General features: G+C 39.0%; 1 protein-coding gene across 1 annotated transcript in view; it reads left to right on the top strand.

Moving 5' to 3' along the window:
* Positions 1-23,153, top strand: part of COL4A5 (collagen type IV alpha 5 chain) — an 83,712-nt gene that overhangs the window by 6,442 nt on the left and 54,117 nt on the right. Inside the window, exon 2 of the mRNA XM_074599931.1 lies at positions 16,934-16,993. Within this exon, the coding sequence (XP_074456032.1) occupies positions 16,934-16,993 (60 nt within the window). The remainder of the gene's footprint in view (positions 1-16,933; positions 16,994-23,153) is intronic.

Genomic DNA, 23,153 nt, shown 5'->3' with positions numbered 1-23,153 from the left:
TGTCTCTTTCTCTACTATAATAGAGATTGCTACATCTCTCCCCTCTTTGTGAAGTATTTGGAGATGTAGTAGATAAGATCACCTTATTGTCTTTGGTAGAAGAATTTGAAGACTCACTGGTCCATTTGGGCCTCTTGCATGAGGTTAAGGTAAGATGCTGCTGATTGCTTCACAGACTCAATTGAGAGCTATGGCAAGTAATCAGCAGAGCTGTATTAGAATAGCTTCGTTTAAGAACTTGAGACTGTAGACCAGTTCATGAGAAAAGTAAAGCTTGATAGAGGTTCTTCAGCTCAGTGTTTTAGGAACTACTGCTGTAAGTTACATAAGTTATAATACCTTTTTAGTACTTTTATATAGTAATTAAGCAGAACTGCACAGACGTTCCTTTCTAGCTTAATTTTCAGTTTGACTAACCGCCTTTTTGTGTGGTTACTTGGCTAGACAAAAGTATAAGAATCTTAATGGTCTAAACATAAAATTTGTCTTTATTTGGCAACCATAGTGATAAAATGAAGCAACTTGCCAACACTTGTACTGAGAGAAAGGCCATGAGCTTTGAATATCAACACTGCGTGTTTTGTTGTTTGTTGGTTTTTTGTTTGTTTTTGACAGATTCCTGTTTCTGCTTAGTCTTTCAGGAACTTAGAGAACCTTAGAAGATTGGCAGTGTTGAGTGGAAGGGCAGAAGCTTGTAGATGGTTTCAGAGATGTTCATTTTATATTTTATAACCTGAGTTACCTGGGTGCTCTCTATAACTGGTAGTTATGTGGCTAGGAAGTCAAAGCCTTCTTTCATCTTGTAGCACCTCAAATAGAAATTAGCTTTCTTACACATAAACATGTGCAATGGTAATATGTATTGGTGTGTTGTATTTAATATAGTAAAGCAGAATTTGTATCCTTCTGTGAACAGGAGGAAATAACATAACTGAGTTTCCCTTGCAACTCCAAGCTTAAGAAGGATCCCTGAGCACTTGATAAGTGATGGATTTTTAATGATGTTTCAAGTCATTAGTAAGGTGTTTGGACTAATTGGTTGCCTGGGTTTCATTCCCAGCTTCTGATGGGAAGGCCATCTCTTTCTACCCTCTTACTTTTTCTGCTTAAGAGCCTCAAACTCTTGTGAGAAGGGTGCGGATTTCTTTGCTTGCCTATGAGGCTATAGGCTGGCAATCTTTTTTTTCCCTCTTATCAATTCCTTCATGCTGTTCTTATACTAGGAGTTTTGTACTTTTCTGTCTTAATCTGTAAAGATGTCGCTTATGCTTCTTAATTTGTATACTAGTATAAACAGTGTGATGTAATAATGCTGACTTGGAATTCAGGACTACTTAAACTGGTGCAAGATGCATTTTTTTTTTCATTCAACTGTGGATTTATGGGTCTTACTATTTTACTAACTGCCTGTTGCTAAACAAATTAACTTTATATTATGTACTTTCTGGCAGTATTTTTCATTTTCATGTGTTGAAAAAAGTTCTGAGTCCATATACTTTGCCTCTGTACTGAACACTGGTTTCTTTGCTGTTTTCCTGGTAGTCGTATTCTTGTCCTTTCCCTACTTTTTTAATCAAGCTAGGGAAACAGAGTGATGATTTTGATGTACACTGGACTTCTTGGTATTTCTCCGGTACTCTGAAAAATGTCCAAAGTTTACAGTATATTCAGAATAGTTAATTTTATTACTGCCCATTCTGGTTCTTGGCTTCTGCAACTCCTGTGTTCTAGGTGAAAATATAGCCAGCATTAGTTATTACCTAAAGTTGTCAAGCTTAAATAACCATTAATTCAACACTTGCATTTGATTATTTTTCGACTTCACCTTGTTAGCAATGAAGGCTAATGTTCCTTCATTAAGCAAGAAATTATCTAGCTGTATCTACTAAATACGGCATTGATTCTTCAGAAGCCAACCTTTCTCTTTATGCACTTAAATTGTGCAGATGGCTGATAGAGAGGAAGAAAATGACCACCCTGGGCAATGAACTTCACTCTTGCTACACCTTGAATTAAAGTAGCAATTATTAAAAACCACAATTAAATGGCTTCACTTAATGCAATGAAAATTAATGTAACCTGCAGACAAGGCTAGACAAGCCTTCAACTCCCAGAAGATTTGATTTCCTGACAAGAAATGCCACTGCAAAACAGTATTTGAGTGAAGGACCCTATGAACTCAGTTTAAAAACCTTTTAAAAGTAATCCTTTTTATGGGGCAGTGATTTTTTTCTTGAGTAAACTTACTTTGAACCAACCTGTTATACAGAATGACGGCAGAAGCAATTGTTCCTGAAAGGCAAAGTAACTTCTAGCTGTCATTCAGACAACATGAATTGACTTAATCAGAGAAAATACTTATTCTGAAATCAGTTTAAGAACACTTCTTTTGTATATTAAACCTTAAAGGGCAAAGGTACTGAGAAGGAAAAGGAGGCTTCTTCACTGGACTGAAAAACTAGAATTTCTATTCTGTATCTCTCTCACTTTCCATATCTTTCTTCATCCAGTCACTGTGTAGTCAGATATGAGGGTAAAACCTTGAGGTTTCTACAAAACCCTTACTTTTTTTTTTAACTCTTAAATCATTAAATATTTAAAATGACAATGAGAAAATCTAGAGAGGCTGAGAAAAGTTGCAAGGCTTGAGTGTTTTTTGTTTTGAGTCAGATTAACTTCCAGTATTCATTTGCCCCTTTCTTGATGGGGAAAGTAGTGCCCTGAAAATCTCTAGAAGCCTGTGACCGGAGTCTGCCCAGGCAAATGGTGAAAACATTGATACAAAAGTTGATATTTGTGTGGGTGTGGTTTTTTGTATTTTTGTCTGAAGGGAAAGTGTACATGTAAGTATCATTTAGTTTCTGATCCAGAATGCTTATGGAAACTTGGCATTAGAATTGCTGATGCTTCTCCACACATGTGTGGACATGCACAAAAACATGCACAAAAACCTTGAAAGTATCTTTTCTGTTCTAAAAACTTTCAAACTCTTAAAGCAATAGCAGAAACAAAGTGTTACAACATCTACATCTAAAGTATGAATTTTTGTATCCTAAATGAACCTAGAAAATGCCTTAACTTTAGGCTTGAATGAGAAAATGCTTGTTGACAGGTCTAGTCATGCTCAGAAAATGTGTATTTTTAGAACATCAGCATACTGTACTTAAGAGTGAGAATAATCAAACAGGTCTCTTTAAATAACCTTAAATTGCTAATACACTACAGAAGTAATTGTGGAGGAACAGCACACCCAGTCAGGGCAGTGATGGAAATAGTATTACGGGGTTTTTTTGGTGGGCATCTGGCATCCAGCCAAAGATAACCCACCACAAAACCGTTGTTGGATTTAACTCTTTGAATACTTAAATGTAGAGAACAAAATTAAAAACTGCAAAAATTCCAAGCTTGTCATTTGTTGTAGAGTCATAGAAAAACTTAGACTGCTAGTATAATCCTCCTGCTCTGGAGGCTACTTTAGGTGACCTCTTGCTCGAAGCGGAGCTGTCTTTGAAGTTCTGTATTTCTTCTTCTGATTGAAGATTCTGTTGTCCTTTTAGTCTGCAACTATTCCAGACGTTGCTTCCTGTAGGAATACAGTTAAAACTTTGTAGAAATGCTCCATGTTGAGTGCTTGTAATTAACCTACTGGTTACTGCAGGGTGCGGAGCATATATTACAAACTTGCAGCAGGTTATTTTCTTGGCATTTGTTCAGCTCCAAATAGCACTTGTGGGAGTGGGTAAACTCCCTAAAACAGGGTGCCTCAGGGAAAACTTTCCCTTAGAGAAAGTGACTTTCTGTTTTGGAATGTGTACAAATGCCAGGGGCTGTTTCTTTCTTCTGCCAAATTTCAGACTGAACTGCATCTTGAGTTTTAATGATACTTGAAGGCTATTTCCTATGAATGGTTCTCATCACTTTAATTATTGTGATAGGGTGTTGGAACCATGTGTGCTCTTTCCTTGCCTACTCCAACTTTTTTTAAACTGACAGTATTTTAATGTAATGTTTCAAGGAAGACAGCTTACTGACATCCTCAGGCATGCTCAGAGAATCACCTTAATGAGACACTTTAGGTTAGATATGGTTACCTTGCTACTGAGTAACCTCCAGAGGGTGACTGTGAATAAAACCAATTGCTGGAGAAAGCAATAACTAAATTTACATGTGTCATGGCAAGAAGAAGCTTAATGCTACTGCTAAAGACTTCCTCCCTTCCTAAAACAAATAGTTCTGAAGTATTTACATAGCATCCATTGAAAGTGACACTTAGCTTGCAGGTTTTAAGTATGTGGTATCCCTCTAACTATTTTGAAAAAGGAATATTTGTATTACACATTTTAATTTGTGTCTCTACTAAAGCACTATCTGGTACACTTTTTTATGTGTTCATCATATTGTACAGAAATGTTTTTATTACTGAACCTCTTGAGAGGAATACTCCATTGTGACTGTTTCTTAAAAAAATATCTTTTCATGGTCTTGGCGGAACAATAGAGACAAAATACAGGAGAAATTATAAAAGTTTAGACATCAGCTTCTGTTTGAAAAGTGCATTTCCTTTCCCTCTGCACCTCCTTTCTCTAGCACTGATCAGATTTATTTTGCCTTTCCTACTGATACAATGTTAATACTTCAAAAACTTTTGGTTTTAATGTTTTTTGTGAAGATCTTATCTATGGTCCTTTTAGCTAGTTCTTTGGCATGGGTTCAAAAAAATTTTTTTAATGTAGTAAGTCTCTAACAAGTGCAACTTAATTACCAGAGCATGCTTTCTGTTTATTGGTGATCACAGTGCAGACCAAACGTACTGATTCTCAGGATAATGTAATGTATAGCCTCTAGACATAATTTCTCTAGCATAAGTGAATAAAATCTATTTCTTCTAATCAAGTTTGAGTATATAATTCCAAAATTTGTGTGTGCTAGATAGAATGATTGATTAGCAGTAGCCTGCAGCTGCCTCTTCCAGTGTTTTAAAGGCAATAAAATGCATTCAAGCTTCCTTTTTCTTTGTCCCTGTGAAATAGTCTGTGGGAAATGACCTTAGCAAGGAGCACCTTGCTATGAAGCACCTCCCTTGAAGTGACAGGTGTTCTAAGGAGACCCTGAACTGTTGCTAGCACATAGCCAGTGCATTAGTAAATGAGCTTGAGGGGCTGACACTGAGGGCTACTCTTTATCTGCTGAAGTTAAGTATGTGAGCTCCTGAACAGGCATCTGAGAGCTCCTGCTAAATATCCAGCTTCTATCAGCTTGAGGGATTTCTGAACCCATGTGGATGAAAGAAGAAAAGGGCCACCCAGCTCATCATGTCCTGATGCTCTGTTCTTGTGGAAGTGCCTCTGACTTACGAGGTTAGGACAAATGCTTTGTCTTTGTTACTTCCTTGTTTAACTTGGCCCTCTTCAGTGCCACTTACTCTTTCAACTTTGATTACCTGAGGCTGGAGAGTAGCTTTTTTTATTAGTATTGAGCAATATAGAGAAAGGACTGCCTGTAGCGCTATCTTCAGGTATTAAAATGTGCACACAGAGTATGCTGATGCTACAGGCATAAACAAATGATAAAACAACTTTAACTAGAAGAACCTTGGAGCTATGATACTTGGTCCAAGAACTAAAGGAGAATGGAGTTGATAATCACCTCCACCACAAAAAAAAATCCCCCAGACACCCACCAAGCCTTAAGTGAGTTAGGTCTTGTTCTGACAGTTAAGAGGGTGTGTACTTCTTCGGATAACATCTCAATGCAATATCGCTGTGCACAGCCTCTATTCTTTTTAGCATGTGTACTTGCTTAATCTTTGGTATTAACTGAGTGCTTTTAGTAGTTTCAAAATAGACCACAGTGGGGTTGGATTGATCTGAAATGCTGTTCTATTTTTTATCTCCTTTCTCAGAGGCAGAAATGGATTTCTGCTCTTGTGTGGTCTCTTTCATGCACTTGACACATGAAGGTGCAGTTGTCAGTGGCAAATGACTGACATTGGTTGACAGGATTCAGCAACTGAAGCTTCCTCTGTTGCATGTTATATGGATGAAGGTGGGGAACAGGACACTTTTCTGGGGAATTAGTCTGGAGCCTGTATCTTTATTCCGTTTCCTTAACCAGGAAAGTTTAAAAAACAGACTGCCAGAATGAGTGGTGTTACGACTGTATAATACTTGGCTTGCAAGCATATCTGAGGCTTACAAGCCTAGCTGACAGTCAGGTCTAGGTTTGTGTTACATTTGGACATCGTTATAGAAAGTGGCAACATCTAACACCTGTCACTTGGGAAAGGTCCTAAATGACTAGTAAATCTTAACCTGTAATGAGTACCATATGGCACTTCTTATTTGCAGCTGGGAAAAATCAGGAAGCCTCAAGAGGCTAGTGATTAGAGACTTGTGTGTAAAAAAAAAAAAAAAAAAAAAAAAAAAAAAAAAAATTCAAGTAAAACTGAGACTTCCTGAAAAGCAAAGTGGCTTACTGTATACTGCCACTGACTGAATGTCAGGTACTTAATGCTTGTGTGTCAATGCTAGTGTTAGTTGCAGAAATATGTCACTGCACAGGTTAAGATGGAGGCATGCTTAAAATAAACCATTCCTCTCAATTGCTGTGTACTTGTTTAAGGACTTTGGTTATGGTCTGTATTAAAGCTAGAGGTGCATTCTGAGTTCAGCATTCAGAACTGAAATGAGCAGTAGTGAAGTATAGACTGCCTACAGAGGTCGTATAAAACTTGTCCATTCCCAAAGCCTCCCATTCCAAAACTGAGAAGCCAACCGGAGTTACTTTAAGGTGTTTCTCTATTAATACTGTCTATTTAGAGGTTCATGCAGGTGCTGCACTGCCTGCTGAAGAGGGAAGCGTGGTGTTTGGCATCTGTCAGTTCATGAACTTGGAGATGAAGTGGGCTGGAAGCCCACCTGGTAGTTTACATTCTGTCTTTAGTGCTCTTTTCTGACAGTATTTACCAGGAGGTATACTTGCCAAATCTAAACATAGATGCTTTTTAAGATGCTGCCTCTGGATGGCAGCATAAAGGTAGTACGTAACGTGAGTTGCTGTTAAAGGAAATTTTTGCAAATTCATATAGCATGATGTGGAGCTGTTTGGAAATATGTGTTCATTAGAGTAGGGGTAGAAGTACTTAGCTTCTCATGTCTCTTTAATTTTAGATTTGAAATGCTTGTGAGAAGAGCAGTGGAGCTCAATATTATTTTGCTTTCTTTGTGTCCCACCCAGTAAAACATACTGCATGGAAGCCCGTTCTTTGTCTTGTAAGACTAACAGACCACAGAAATGTAAGAGTTTTCAGAAGTGGTGAGAACTGTCCGTGTCCTTTTCCTTGCCTACAGTTTGAGTGCAAGGCTGGCAGCACTTATTAAAGCAGAGTGGCAACAATAATTTTCAAAGATGGAATGCTTTGTAGAAAATTAGAATGATCTGCTGTGAGTTGCAAGGGCTAACTCTGTCCTTGTGCTGCCTGCTTAAAGTTTCTTCATGTCCTGAAGAGTTCTCAGTCTTCCTGCTCTTAAAGGCAAGTATGGAGAAAGGGAGCAATGCCTGTGATAGGGAAGTTGACTAGATGCCCAGCTGGGCTCTTGTACTTTCTGTACTCTTCTCTGGTTCAGGAATCTCATACAGAAAGATTTTGTCAGGCTGCATACCTTTTGTTCCCCAGGGGATAACTTCTGTGCATATTTGCTTGTTGCTTTCACCTTAGTTGTTAAAAAAAGGGAAGTGGGAACTCCTAACTTCAGGGAGGTTAAAAACTGTTTTATGCATAAGCTTCTTCCTGCTGTCTTGCAGCCCCTCCAGGGCTTGCTAGGGATGAATCCGTTCCTTTTTTTTCCTGTTTGTAGAAACTCTGATCAGCAGTTCAGACATTTGAATAGCCTACACTTCTACTCCCCTTTGCCAATTGAGTTTCTTGTGCAGCAGTAGCAGCTGCTGCGTGGCAGGTCACTCGACCTGCCAAAATCTGTAGGTGAGTGTTTCTATAGATCTTGTCTCTGAATCTTTCTTAGGAACTTCCAGGAAAGGAAAGAGAAAACTTATTTTTATTCATTTTCTCTTAGAATACATACAGAAAATGTATTCTAAGAGAAAATGTATTGATCCATAAACTTTCTGTATAATCAGAACTCTTGTTTGGGGTGTGGTAACTAGATTTAGTGGGTCTCTTACAGTTATGTTTCATGTTATTACTATAATATAAGCTATTCAGATGTCTAAATAACAAACAACTGAGTGCTGCCCCTTAAGAGGAAAAAGAAGGGCTGTTTATACATCAGATGTTTCAGAATATCTTTTTAACCTGCCTCTTGTGTTCTCGTTCACAGTGGCCAGAACTGTGGCTACTACAGCTAAGAGCTTCCTCTGCAAGTCTGAACAGATCTTCTATTGTATAGACTTCAAAGAAAGATAGTGCCTCAAAGTATAACAGGTTAAATTACATGTCAGAAGTTTCCTTACTTTAAAAAAGGTGGCCAAGAACTTCTGCAGATGAGTTTTGACTCTTACATTTTAGACCGTGAAACTTACTCTCTTTGTATCTTTCTGTTACTATCTTTAGCTAGGTAAATTGAGGGAAATGATTACTTAAAAGGGTGTGTAATAATATTTTAATTCAGATTCTGCTTTAGAAATGTTAGTGCTCAAAAATACAATACTTCAGTGAGAAAAGAATGGCCATTTGGATTATGGAGCTGTGATGGCTTAGGTTCTGTTGCTGACTTCACACAGATATTTGAGTAATAAATTGTTATCTGCAGACTTGTACTCTTGTTAAGCCTAAAGAGAATGTATGTGAAATCGTAATTAGAACTCACAATAGCAGTCTTAACTCTGCTTGTCAAATCCTCACAAAACCTTTTGTTTCTTACTTATATTCATGTCCAGGCAAGTGAAAGGAAACTTAACTTGTTGAAGATAAATGGTGAAATCTTTGACCTGGGTAAGTAGTAAATCCTTAGCTAGATAACTGTGCAGGTGTTTTGTTATACAGATCTTGGCAAGCTAATAAATGTACATATATTCTTCAGGACCACCACCAAAATAAAGCTTAATCTTTGTCTGCTTGGAACTTAAAGGCTGAATTTCTTTTCTGTTATAAATAGAGGTATGAATAATTGAATTTGAGACTTTTGCGTCATTACAGCAGAGAGTACTGTAGTCTTCCTCCTAGGGCAAAGGCATTTGTAACTGATGCTTTTCTGTATGTTGAATTTGCTGATTTTAAGGAGTGAATTTCTAACAGCAGAGTCAGTCTTTATATTGAGAGAATTATCCAATATTTATGCTCCCTTTTTCTCTAATGTTAAAACATTCTTATGTTCCTGTCTGGTAAGCTGTCGTATTCAAATGCAGAGGGTGATGTTAATAGCATTTAGACAACTCCTGCAGCAGTAAGAATAACTATGCAAGGTGCAGGATTTGTCCACTGTGTATAAGCTTTATTCTAGGAATAGGTCTTCTACAGTTATCCAACAACTAGTTGCAGTATCTACTGTGAAAATTCTCTTCTACCAACCTTAAATCATGAACAAGAGCAAATGATGAGACGATGTGATTCAGCTTGGGAATCCGCAGTTTCTGCAGTTTCGGGAACTACAAAACACTGTTAAACTGCTTCTCAGCAGTAAAATTGTATGTATTTGAGCTAATCTAGAATATTGTAGGAGTTCCGGGAAATAAGTTTATTTTACCACATATGTGGTCTAGAGGCAGATTTGGTGAATTGTGAAGTCCTATTTCATTGTATTCTGGACCAGAAGACTTCAAAAACATGGATTTTAGCCTAGTCAACACTCCCGTTGTTTCTAACGCCTCTCCCCGTTCCTCTTTGGCAAATAAAAACCTTGTGGGGGTGATGCATGCAGTGCAAGAACTTAAGGGTTTGATGTGCCTGTAGTTCTTTTAACACTGGTCTTTGTGGTTTGATATTACTCCCTATATCAGAATGCAAGACTCAGTGTTTCATTCATCTTTTTTTTTTCTTTGCTTTGCTCTTGAAAGAAAGTAGTACTGTGTTAATTTTATTACCTGATTAGATTGCTAACAAGAATACCTGGTCATGTGATAATGGTAAATACTGAAGGGAGAGACCTGAGGTGCTTGATAATGAATCTAAAACTTCGTGTTAGGAGCAAGTGCTCTTTGTGTTAGGTTTTCATAACACTTGAAAGGAAAGGAAAAAATAAACCCTGAAGTACTTAGTCTACTATGTGTCCATCCTGAAGGTGAGATTATACCTCTGAATAGCAGTAATTCATAGCCTAAGTAGCTGTACAGTTAAGCCTGTTGCAGGTAGGAGAATGACTCATAAGCACATCAGCCTTGCAGAGGCATTTCTGTTACTCATATCTGTGAAAAAGTATCTGGGATTGAATTGCAAGTTTCGTGTTCATGAACTGTTAGGGGAGATGGACTGTGTGCTGTATGGAAGCCCTCAAGGATTAATTGCTTTTGAATGGATTTTATGACTGGTTCTTCCTTTGACCATTCTAGTGAATGGGAGCCTTAGTAAAAGGAAACTATCAAAAGGCTTGATTACATGTATTCAAATAAATTGTAGTGAAGCCATTAGAAAAAAGTATGGGAGCATACAAATACAGGACTCAAACAGCAATTGCTGCATAGTGTGGCTTGAGTGCACACTAACATTTTTTCTAGCCTTTGCTGCTTGCTCTCTGCACCTCACTTGCACACTGTGGACTATTGTTCACAGTTCAGTTATGCTCGTGTCAGCAGAGTGTGTTGCAGAGTTTTAAATTGGCCAACTTCTCCTAGGTGGAATTTATTTCAGTGATTTCTGTGCATCTTTTCCCTGCTGGAGGTAACTTTTCTCACCTGATGAGATAGCTTACAATTTTGTGCTGTCAAATAACTGTCTGATTCCCTTCAGGACAATGTCTTTATGAAGCTAGTGTGTGCATGTTAATCCCAAGAGATGTTGCATGCTGAAGCTTTGTGGTCATTTAAATCTCTAAGAGAGTCTTAATACATTTCAGGCCACACCATCATTTAAAATCAGTGGCTGTACACAATCAGGTTTTGCTTCTTACTTGACCTCTTGCTGCCAGCAGAACTGAGATGTTGAGAAAATAACATAATCTGTCAGTATAAACTGCACTGCTAGGTAGGTTCAGTAATGTTGCTATGCTATTCTAGAAATGAGAGGGGTTATCAAGCAGTAAATCCTACATTCGTGATAAAATAATATGTAAGGAGGATGTTGGAGTAAAGAAACTGCTTACTCTGTAAATGTTCAGACTATTTCTTGTTTCTCTTATCCAACTGTTTGATATCTGGATTGAGAACTTATTTGTGAGCAACTTGGATCATGTCAAAACTCTTCTGATCATTTGCAAAAGCACCTTATTAATTCATCTACTGTGCTTCTGTAAGAAGTCACACCTTTCTCTTGTTTGTTAATTTCTAACTTGTAAATTTCAAGCTTTGCAAATGACTGGCTTCCCTCCCTATCCCTGTAATCTTTCCCATGGAAAGAGTATTAAAATATTGTTAAACTCCTATATGTTTGGGTACTTAAACATTATTTAAGCACTAATGCAAACTTTAGTTTGGGGGTTTAGATATTCCCTACGCACCTTCCTGCATGCACACAATTAACCTTTTAGTTTCCCTGCAGCTGTGTGTTTGTAATGGTAAATCACTTCTGAAGCACAACTACATTTCCCATCTAAATTTTTTAGTTAGGTGGTTAATGTATTGCTTAAATTGTGCTGTGTTACTTTGATTCTGACAGACTAAGATATAAAGTCTGGCTAACCTACCTGAAGCCATTAACTAGTCCTCTATAACTTTTATTAACTTGCTTTTGGTAGTCAATGAAAAAGATTCTCTTTTCACAGTTCTAGGAAGTCACAAGTTGCTGTTCTCTTCAGGAATAGCATTCATCTTCCTGGTGTTTTTTAGAAATGTTTTGTCCAGTCCTGTTGTGAATGGCAGCTGGGAGGTGGGGAGGGAGTGGAATACAGTGAAATTGCCTTGTAACTGACATCTCGAGGCCTGATGAGAAAGGAGGGGAGTGTGCCCAGTACATAAAGTAGGCTTCTAGCCAAAACAGATTTTGAGGGTAACTTAGGCTTATTCATTTCACTGAGCTGACTGTAATAAACCTGTGGCCAAGAGTAAGTAGTGACTTTGATTTCAAATGTATACTTTTTTTCTTTAAACTGAAAAACAAACAAAAAACCCCATTCTGTTAGTGGCATAAAGCAGTTTTCCTCAGTGCATGTAAGACACAAAAGACTGAGCTTGTTCTGGAAGAATTATCCTTTGACCAGTAAACCAATACCATCCCTCCTTTTATATACTAATGAAAGGAACTTGCTCTCCACACATGGATTCAATGGGGTAGAAGCTGTCAGGAAAATCCAATGAAAGGATTAGCTAAACTCGAATAGATTAATTGGAGCCCTTGATTGTGTCTTGCTATGTAAACATCACAGCAAAGGCAATGGCGATAATAGTGATTCATCTTTACAGGTACATGGTGGGGAGTGGAGGGAGGCAACAGGAATACAGTAGGTAAGAAGCAAATTGAGCAGTTTCAGTCTTGTTCTTAAAAGCTGCCTTGATTCCTTATCCATCTTTGTGTAGTTGAAAATGGAGATTTTAATAGGCATGGACATTGTGACCAGCTTCTTATCAAGCCACAACTCACTATTACATCCAGTACCTTCTTATCACTTTCCCTGTCACATAAGACAATGTGTCCTTCCTGGCAGAGCTAGGAAGTTAACTACTAGCGAAGGCTTTTGGCTACCTAATACAAGGCAGGTGGCTTGTTCAGTTCCCCAACCTGCAACAAACGTACCAAGTTCAACTTGGAGCTCCACTGAGGTTTGGAGTAATTTAATTTTCCATGTCCGAAAACACAGTAAGTCACCTAATTCTCAGAACTAGTGATGGCTAAGCTGTTATGAAGGGCAAACTACTGATCGTAGCCATCTAAATCTTGCTCTTAACGTAGATTTTTTTTTTTCTATGCTTGAAATATTGTAGTCATTGTATCTGCTTTCTTTATTTCATTGAAGAGTAGGTAACTTATTGTTCAAGTGCAGGAGAAATTCCAACTGTTGCTATGTGTAGTATGGAGCCTGGATTTTCTTTGCATTAATATGAGGTACAGGACTAAATCTGTGACATCAGAAATCTCTAGCCTGTGGCTGCTGAGTGGCTTTCCAACTTGTACTAGCTTGTTATGCGGTATGCGTTCTCCTGTAGCACAGTTTTTGTGCCTGCTTTCCCAAGTAAAAAAGGCCTTGAGATTATTGAAAAGTCTAAACAAGAAGAAAGTTTTCCCTTAGAACAGGTCATTAAGTTTTTTTTTTTTGCTGTGCCAACATGTTTTACTTTGTTGCTTTTTATGCTCTACTGCAGTACAACTCATAAGTGGCATGAATTGATCTTGATATAGTACGAATTCTCAGGGCTTTTTCTCTTCAAACTATTTCATTAAAAAAAAAAACAGCAACCAAAAACCTCAATTGGGGGATACAAGTTAATGCAAATAAGAAACACAATCTGCCAAATACAGCTTTTGTACAGGAAGATAAGTGACTCTGCTGAGGGAATGTTTAGGGAATATTTCTTGATAAGCTTATAGGTGAATAGCCCTTCCCAGGATTTAAGCCAAAAATTACTACCATTTGATTACAGTGGGTATTTGAAGAGTTTTCTGATTACAGACTACTTCTAGCTTCCCTTCACTGCTCTTCGGGAAAGACCATGTTCCCTTCCTGCAAGTAATGCATCTGAACTGGATAGCCAAGCCTATCAGTCAAAAAGCATTTGGTGAGTATGCCTGACTCAAGACAGGCGAATTGTATACGTTAAGAAGCTGCTCAAACTGTAAGGAATCCAGTCTGAATATATAATTGACTGTGGAAGACAGTGGTGTTTTTTTAAACCTGACTGTATTAATTAAATCAAAGCACTTTTTTTTTCTTTAAACTAATGGAATAAGGGACAGAAGCACTTTCTTCAAAAACTTTATACAGACTTATCTTAAAAGCTGTTTTTTTTTTTTTAAATGCCAGACTATTGGGAAGTACACACTTTCAGTGTCATATTTGCCATTACTTATTGCCAGCATATGTAGGAAAAGTGCTCCTTTGTCAGCTTTTTCAAAATGAGCAAAAGTCAGCCAGCTTGTTTAGAATTAGGGACTTAAAGAGCACTCCTCTCTGTGCTTTGTTTTGGGACCCCCATGGATGAGAGGCAGGGTGTATGGGGAAGTGCTCAGGGGAGGAGGTAAATCTTATGGCTGCCTCCTTCCTGCTTAGGAGGGTGTAGCAAAGATGGAGCCAGGCTCCTCATCCTGCATAGGGTAAGAGGCAATGGATACAAGTTGCAATATAGGGAATTCTGGTGAGATTTTAGGGGCGAGGAGGAAGCTTCCTCATAAAGGCAGTCAGACACCAGATCAAGGGCCTAGTGAGGCTGTGGCATCTCCACCACTGTAGTTTGTCAACATGCAACTAGACAAGGGCCTGTGCAACCTGCCCTAAGTTGCCCTGCTTTGAGTAATTCCTTCCATACCAAACTATTCCATGATTCAATTTTCTTTATTATTTGGATCTATTTTGCGTACTGTTCGTGCTGACAGGATCACAGTTGAAGATGTGCTAGCACTAACAATGTAGTTTTCTGCAGTTTTATTGTAGAGATATGGTAGCAAAGTGTAGATACTGAGTGCCACTGTCTAAAAACTCACCTTCACAAAATTGTGTATATCTAACTTGTTTTGTTGAAGGGGCAATGTAATCTCAAACCATCTTTTTCCTCTTCAGCTTCCTATTGGAGTGAACAGGGAGAAAAGCTTTCCTGTACCTGAAAACTCAGGAAATTTCTGTTAGATTCTGTGGAAGCTGTGAGGAATACTGAATGAGTCTCTTCTGTTTCCTAACCTAATAGGATCTTGATCATGCTTTCCATGTGTATTATTTTAGCCTATGTGTGTTTTATCACTGTGCAGCTTTTCATAGTTTTTAATGATCATTGATTTACTTCATTTTTCCTCCCCCTGCCTCTTGGAGGCAGCAGAGACTTTCATGTAGTGTGCTCTGTGGTATCCTTGCAATAAGAAATCAGTGCTGCTGCACAGTGAGCTAGGAGCTAGGTGACTTGCTATTTCTTTGTGTTAGGCCTGTGCTGTGAGGCAAAGGAATATTGCATGTAACTAAGGTTAATCCCTTTTAAATGAAGCTTTGTTAATGAGATTAAGCCTAAAACTGGTTCACAAAGAACTTGCGTTTTTAAAATCCACTCTTAAAAGTGAAAGGGATCTGATACCAAATGACAGGATAACTTGAATTCAAGAGGAACATCAGAAGGGCATCTAGCCAAACACCTGGCTCCAAACAAGGTCAGCCATGAGGCCAGGCCAGGTTACTCAGGACTTTGTCCAGTCTGATCTTTGAAAACCTAGACTGGCTAGTAAGGTTTAATTTCACTTTAGGAAATAGCTCAATAAACCCCTGTTAACTAAGAATTTTGAGTTTTCATGTACATCTAATCAAGAAACTAGTTAAAAAAGCCAAATGGAAGATTTGGAGAGGTGCACTAGTCATGTTGTATAGCCCTGCTGCTGTATTTAAAACTCAAAAGCTCTGCCTTTTGCTACAAGATGCTTCAGTTGATCCTGGGTTTGTGTAGCTCCAGGTGAATTAACCTCCTTCCGTGTTTTCAGACTGATGCTTGGTTTAGGCTAAGAGCCAGGGTATTCCTAATGCCAGGTAGGTGATGGGTCATGTCTCTAAATGCTTCTGTGATAATGAAGACTAGAATTAAAGTGTTGAGCGTACTTTAGATCTGACACACCAACTGGTCTCCTGCTTGATTGAAACTTTGTACGTAATGTTCTCTGTAGATTACTGGGTAGGGAGAGGACCCTAAATGCCCAGCTTTCCAAAACTGAAGTATGTGCTGTATCTTTTTAATACAATGCCACACCTATTCTCAGAACAAGTTAAACCCTAAAGTATTTCAGGTAGTAATCTTCTAATGTGGGTCATGGTTTTTAACTCTGAAGAGGTTTGAAAATTGATGACCAAATGTATTATGTAAAGATGTTCTCAAAAAAAAATTTCATTTATTGTAGAAATCTCACTTCTTTAATCACATCTGCTCATCTCTGAAATCAACATGGAGCTCTAATGAGCAATCCGTGTTGGGGTGGGGGAGAAAGAGTATAAACTAAGAAAATGTGGTATGAAAAGGTTACCTAACTTGGATCTTTGCGAATCAAGCTTCCGTATCTCCCTCCTCTGACCCCTTAATATCTGTTGGTTGTTCCCCTTATGCTAGGGTCTGTTGTAGCTGACTTGTCATGCTTTGTAATGAAGTATGAATGCAGCTATATGAAATCCATTTTAAAAAAAAAAAAACCAAACAAAAAACCAAAAAAACAACAAACCCTTTTCTCAATAACTGAGCTGTGGAGGGAGGAATTAATTGTGTAGTAAGTATTTTTCCAACAACTGACAAATATGCTCATAAGGTTCAGGCTTGGTTAAACTCTTGTGCAAAACCTGACATCTGCTGGTGGGAACCATAACTGGACTCTTCTCAGCGTGGAGGCATGTGCTGAAGAGCCTGTTTTATTGAAGTTCTGGCCCCTTTGGCTATAGGTGTTGGATTGTATCTTGACTTAGAGTAATTTGTGTTTAAACACAAATCTAAAAGTCTAAAACTTCCAGGGAATCTGTAATATACTTACTTACAAGCATAGGTATTAATAAAGGTGATTGAACTTTCAGTTAACTGTATCTGCTTTGAAAACATGTATAATGGCTAGATGACAAACTTTGTAAGCTTACATTTTAGGCTAACTTTTGTAATAGTATTGAAGACTTCATATAGTCTTATGCTGATTAAAAACATCTAATTTTTTCTTATGTCTTTAAAGGCTTGCCATGGATGTACATCTTCATCCAAATGTGACTGCAGTGGAGTAAAAGGTGAAAAGGTAAATCTCTCTTTTCTCTTTTTTTTTTCTTTTTCTACTGGCAGGCCAACACAAAAACCATTGAGCTGTATGCCAGCTTCAGATAACTGAAGCTTATGGATGATAGCTTTTATTTCTTGCTCATGTCTTATTTTCTTTGACTGTAGTGTGGGCATGCACCAAAGAGTGTAGGTCATAACAACTTCAGGTATTGAGTCAGACCAACTGGTCCATCTGGTATACAGAATTTCATATAATTATTTTCTCAGGAATGGTGCATGATGGCACAAATGTCTCCAGCTATGTGAGACGAAAAAAACCAGAAAAGACACAAAGTCTAGTAAAATAGAAATAAATCCTATTTACTGCCAAGGCCTGCCTACGCTAACTACTTAGTGTGGACAAGCTAAGGTATGGATTGTACAAGAATGGCTATGCTAGCGATGCTTTAGTGGGAATTTAAAACCAGAGTGACTGTGGGTTGCTTTCCCACTTCCATTGCATTGCCTGCTCATAAGTAGTTGACACTCACTAATGTGCTTTGAACTTGCACTGTTTCTTACCTCATAACTTGTGTAGTTGTATACTGAGATGATGACTGTTGCCATCAAGATACTCAGCTGGACTGTGGAAGTGACACAATTCAGATACAGCTTTCCCAACATACATAGCTGCTACCCAAGTAAGCAGCTGGTTAACAGCCAAACATGTATTCTCGGATCAAGTAGAATAAAAAACATCCCCAACCTAAAAACCAATCCTGTGTGGTTTATTCAGTGCAACAGGCTGTTTTGGGCTGCCCTACCAGTGTCCTAAGGCCAAGAGATGCATGTTGACATCTTGGAGCTTTCCTACTTCAGTGCAGCTTTCACTTCCAGTCTCACTGCCAGAGCTCAATATATCTGTGTAGTACTTCATGTTTTTATCACCATTATTTCATACTGTTCTACAATTCTTTCCTTTGAGGAAACAGCAGGTGCCCAGCATTTCTTTTAGTTACAATGCAATGTACACACAGTGCAGCACAGCTCAGTGCTTCCCTGACTGGAGCCTTTTCTCAAGTGTGGGAGCCTAGTTGTAAGTAAATGGTGGTTAAATAGTTCCCATGTAACTGTTGTTGTCACAGGGAATGAATGTGATATGATCACTGCAAGGGGGAGAGAATGCCTGAAATGCTTCCACTCCTAGTCTTCTAAACAGTTTGCTTGAGATACAATGGAGTCTTCTTAAAGATGTGAACTGATAACAAAGAGTTTGATAAACCTGTCTTATCAAACCACTTACCCTATCTTAGTGAGGTTCTAGATGGGTTTCAGTGCTCCAATTTTCTGATGCATTTCAAAGGTGACTTTTGACATTGCATAAACAAGCGTAACCTCAAATGAACAAAAGTAATGCAAAATAATCAGTCACTGCATTGGCACTATAATGTGCTGATGCAGAATTTTACTATTGGCTGAGGTTAAACAAGGCAGATCTCCAAAATTTAGAGTAATTCTTGGTGCCACACCTGCCATCCAGATAGATAAGGTCATTCCTTGGCATTTACTTGCTTTTAGTTCAAGTATATTCCCAATTTACCTACCTAGTTAAGAACACTATCCCCTTGATAGCAAACTTTCTGAGTTAGATTTAGTTAGCCAAAGCATGAACCTGGTTGATGTGTTCCTACAGGATCCTTCAAATGCAGATGGCCAAACCAGATGTACCCTAACACTAGTCACAGGACTATTTCAGGTTAGTTTGAAGGCACATAAGCATTAGGCTTACATTCGCAATACAATTGTAGCAGGTACAACTTTGGAGAACCCTTCTATAATTCTCAGTTGGCCTTTTTCTGCACTAGGCACAGCTATTTTGTGAATTCAGTGAACAAATGGGTATTGTCTAGGTTTATTTATCCATGCTAGCCAGAAGTAAATGTTCTGCCTTTCTAAGTAAAATCAAGTAATTATTTTCTCCCCCTGATTCAGCTTTCTCTTTGTACTACTGTTACACATGCAGGGACCATGACTCACTTGATATATTAGAGCCCTTCAGTGTCACTTAATGAAATTGAGATATTCTTTACCAGAGAAAGGTGACTATCTTGGGACTGTTTGTTTGGAGTCAGGGGTCGCTTTTTGTCCAAATACAGTCAACCAGAGCATGTGAGCCTCAATCAAGCTTGCAAGTGTCATTATGTGTGATGGGTTTTATTTCTATGCCTCCAGACTGTCTTAGACAGTTGTTAAGGAGAACTGCACAGGAGAAATTCTTCCACATTTAGTTTCCAACCTCTGTTGGCCTTTTCTGGAGTGAATTATAGCAAATCCTGAGTGGAAGAGTGAGAAGCTCAATAGTATTTTGTGAAAAGGAAGTGGGGAAGGAAAAAAGCCTCCAGTAAAACAAGCATAAAATCAGACCAAATATTTATATATTGTTCTGCATCTTCCTGGAAAATTCTTAGGGGGCTGCAAATAATCAAAGTGTAATATTTTAATAAAATAATAAAAAAACACACACTTTTTTGTATGTCTGAGTCCTCTTAGGGAAGGATGTCTGTGTCAGAGACTCCCACTTACTAAACTGATAGATACAAGGTAAGTTTCCATCGTTAGAATGGAAGATTCACTTTGAAATCTGGGAACTGTGATTCATTTTCCACCTAAATCATGGTAAACACAGTGTAATCCTGAGGCATGCCAGAGGGGGGTTTTGTTTGTGTGTTGTTTTTTTTAAGCTTGCAGACCATCATGTACACTTTATGCAAAAGAACAATGAAAAGCAAACCCCATATTTCTTAAGTGTGATGTGTTGCTAGTGGAACTGGTTTGATCATGTGTGCACACACCCCATTATGTTAGTTGCCCTGTAATTACAAAACCCTCAGTATTTGATGCATTGATATATTCAGCAGTTCAGCTCTAGGGAACCACAAGAGTTCTGTCACTGACATCCATAATGCTTTCTCCTATAAATTATTTGGTTTGTTTTCCTAGAGCCTTAAACTTTTTTCTAGAATCTTATACAACTACAAGACATCAAGGGCTATCTTAAGATGATTAGGTTGATCCATCACCATTTATCACTTACTTATACATTTGATGTAGGTTTCCAAACCTGATACTATTTTCAACCCAGCTTTCTTGTAAATATTATCTTTATTCCAGTTGAGCGTAAACTGCTGCTACAACCACAAGTTTTCAGGCTTTTGTTTTGCATTTGACATTTGGTGTTTCTTCTTCTTTCTCCAATGACCTCTGAACCAGGAATCAAATTCTATAGTTCCTTGCCTAATTGGTGTATGGGGAACATTACAGAAGGAGCTGTTTAAATACTCTCCCATCTTTGATTCTCCTATTGAGAGTGTGACGATGTACTTGTAGGACTACTGGAAGTCAGGTGTATGGAACCTGGTTCTGTACTGGGAAGACAGGAAAAGCTTTGTCAAATGCACTCAGCTGAGCCCCATGCTTGTGTTTCACTTCTGGCCCACAACCAGCTTCTGCATCCAAGTCACTGTCCACTTGCATTAAGTCAACTAAGAAGTGCTGCTTTGTTCAGCTTAGCAGAGCCTAATATGTTCCTTTTGAGACTCAAAAGTAGCCTTCTTCCTAAGCGTCCTAGCATTCTCTTTGGGATATCCAAATTTTAACAGGTCAGGTAAAGTAATACAAACTGAACTGTAACAAATGGGAGAATTTTCTTGTCTTGCCGTGGAGGACCCACAGCTCTTATTTAACTGCTGCTGTGCTGCCAGTGATTCTTGTTTAACTCTGCCTCTGCCGTGAGCCCTTATAGCATCAGTAGCATGTTATCTGTTGGAGAATCAAAGTGCAGTAAGCTTTTTTTTTTCAAGCCCATAGTGCAATAGCTAATAAAAGTCAGTGCACTAAAGTTTTCTTCCTCTGCTCAGGCCCACCTTACTAAATTTAAATATAAAATGGATAGTGTAAAATTCAAACATGTCTAAAATGGTATCATGAAGAAATAAGAGGAATTTACTGGAGAAGTCAGTAAAAAATTTATTACAGCTGGAAGCCAGTGTGCTGTTGTTCACAGTAAACTGCTCAGTAGAACTGGATATGGTAAGAGTATCAAAACTTGGAAGTAAATGGTGAAGCTGCTACATCTTCCTCAGGGATAAGTACTGGGACCGGTGCAGTTTAACATCTTTGTCATCAACATGGACAGTGAGATTAAGTGCACCCTCAGAAAGTTTGTTGATGACACCAAGCTGTGTGGTGCGGTCGACGTGCTGGAGGGAAGGGGTGCCATCCAGAGGGACCTGGACAGGATTGAGATAGGCTTGAGAGGTGGGCCCATGCAAACCTCATGAAGTTCGACCAGGCCAAGTGCAAGGTCCGGCATTTGGGTCATGACAATCCCAGGCACAAATTCAGGTTGGGTGGAGAATGGCTTGAGAGCAGCCCTGAGGAGAAGGACGTGGGGGTGCTGGTGGACAAAAAGGTCAACATGAACTGGCAATGCGCGCTTGCAGCCCAGAAAGTCAACTGTATCCTGGGCTGCATCAAAAGAAGTATGGCCAGCAGGGTCCGGGAGGTGATTCTACCTCTCTACTCCGCTCTCATGAGACCCTACCTGGAGTACTGCATGCAGCTCTGGAGTCTTCAGCACAAGAAGGACATGGACTTGTTGGAACAGGTCCAGCGGAGGGCCACGAATATGATCAGAGGTCTGGAGCACCCATGCTGTGAGGACAGGGGGTTGTTGAGAGTTGGGGTTATTCAGCCTGGAGAAGAGAAGGCTCTGGGGAGACCTTACAGCAGCCTTCGAGTACCTAAAGGGGGGCCTACAGGAAAGATGGGGAGGGGCTTTATCAGGCAGTGTAATGACAGGACAAGGAGTAATGGTTTCAAACTGAAAGAGGGTAGATTTAGATTAGATGTTAGGAGGAAATTCTTTACTGTGAGGATGGTGAGACACTGGCCCAGGTTGCCCAGAGAAGCTGTGGATGCGCCATCCCTGGAGTGTTCAAGGCCAGGCTGGATGGGGCTTTGAGCAGCCTGGTCTAGTGGGAGGTGTCCCTGCCCAGGGCAGGGGGGTTGGAACTAGATGATCTTTAAGGTCTTCTATACAGATATTTATAGGAATTGCTCTTACCGTTCAACTGAAAGAGTAGTGTATAATTGCTTTGCACTTAAGGAACTGGATGGTGATTGGGTTTTAAATAAATACTTTTGAGATTCACCTGCTTTAATGCTTAAAAGCTAGCTAAAGAAATAAACACAATAGACACTGCACATGTAGCAGTTTTGAAGACAAACCAGTAAGACTTGTAGATTGTTGGTCTGGTTTTACCTCAGCTGAAAACAAGATCCAAAGATGCTGATAAGATCAGCTCTATAGAGACTGGGGAGAAGGAGGGGGGTGTTATTGAATCTCAGCTGCTCCAGCTGATGAAGACTGAGGGCCAAGGGCTAGGGCAAGCAAGCCACATGCATCTCAGTCACTAAGAGGGCACATACCCCAAGACTGCTGTGGTTTTGCTTTAAAATGGTAGTACGTGCTGCTGCAGAAATAGGTTTTCATGCCTTCCCTTAGCTAGGTATTCCTGTTTCTCCTCTGGGGCTTGTGTGGCCATGTTCAGAGCTGTCAGTGAACTGATCTCACTGAAAACAAGTTTCTTTGTAAACTAGATTAATTTTCAGGCTGATCAGTTCCTTCATGCAAGTTATGCTGCACCACGACTATTTGTGTAGCTGTGATGGAAACATGTGGCTTAAGGTGGCAGGGACTGTGTTTTGCGCAGCACCTGGGAGGCTGTTCCCACTAAAATTAACTGCCAATACATTATGCTGTTTTCAATGAGCAGGGCTATTGGGTTCTACCCCTTCAAATTATGTTAAACAAATTGATTAAGAAGCTGTTCTTTAGTTATTAAATATAGTTAGTCCATGGCCTTTTAAAGGAAAACTTCAGAAGGTGCTGAGTTTACTGGATTTGTTGGTCACAGTGTAGAGGGTGCAACTCCAGTGACTCAACTGGGTTTCAAGTTCCTAATATATGATCTCATACGAGCTTGTTGCCTGGGATTCTGGCAAGAACAGGTTGTAATACCTGAGCTCTGAAGGCATTTCAGATACTTTGCCTTTGTAAGCAGATACAGTAAATCCATACCCTTTACAAAGGAAGAATATCGTATTCTTGGACTCTTTTGATGTATATTCTTTGAGGT

This window comes from Larus michahellis, chromosome 9 (assembly GCF_964199755.1).
Source record: "Larus michahellis chromosome 9, bLarMic1.1, whole genome shotgun sequence".
Classification (NCBI taxonomy): domain Eukaryota; kingdom Metazoa; phylum Chordata; class Aves; order Charadriiformes; family Laridae; genus Larus; species Larus michahellis.
Note: the sequence above shows the minus strand (reverse complement) of the source record. Positions and strands in the feature narration are given on the sequence as shown.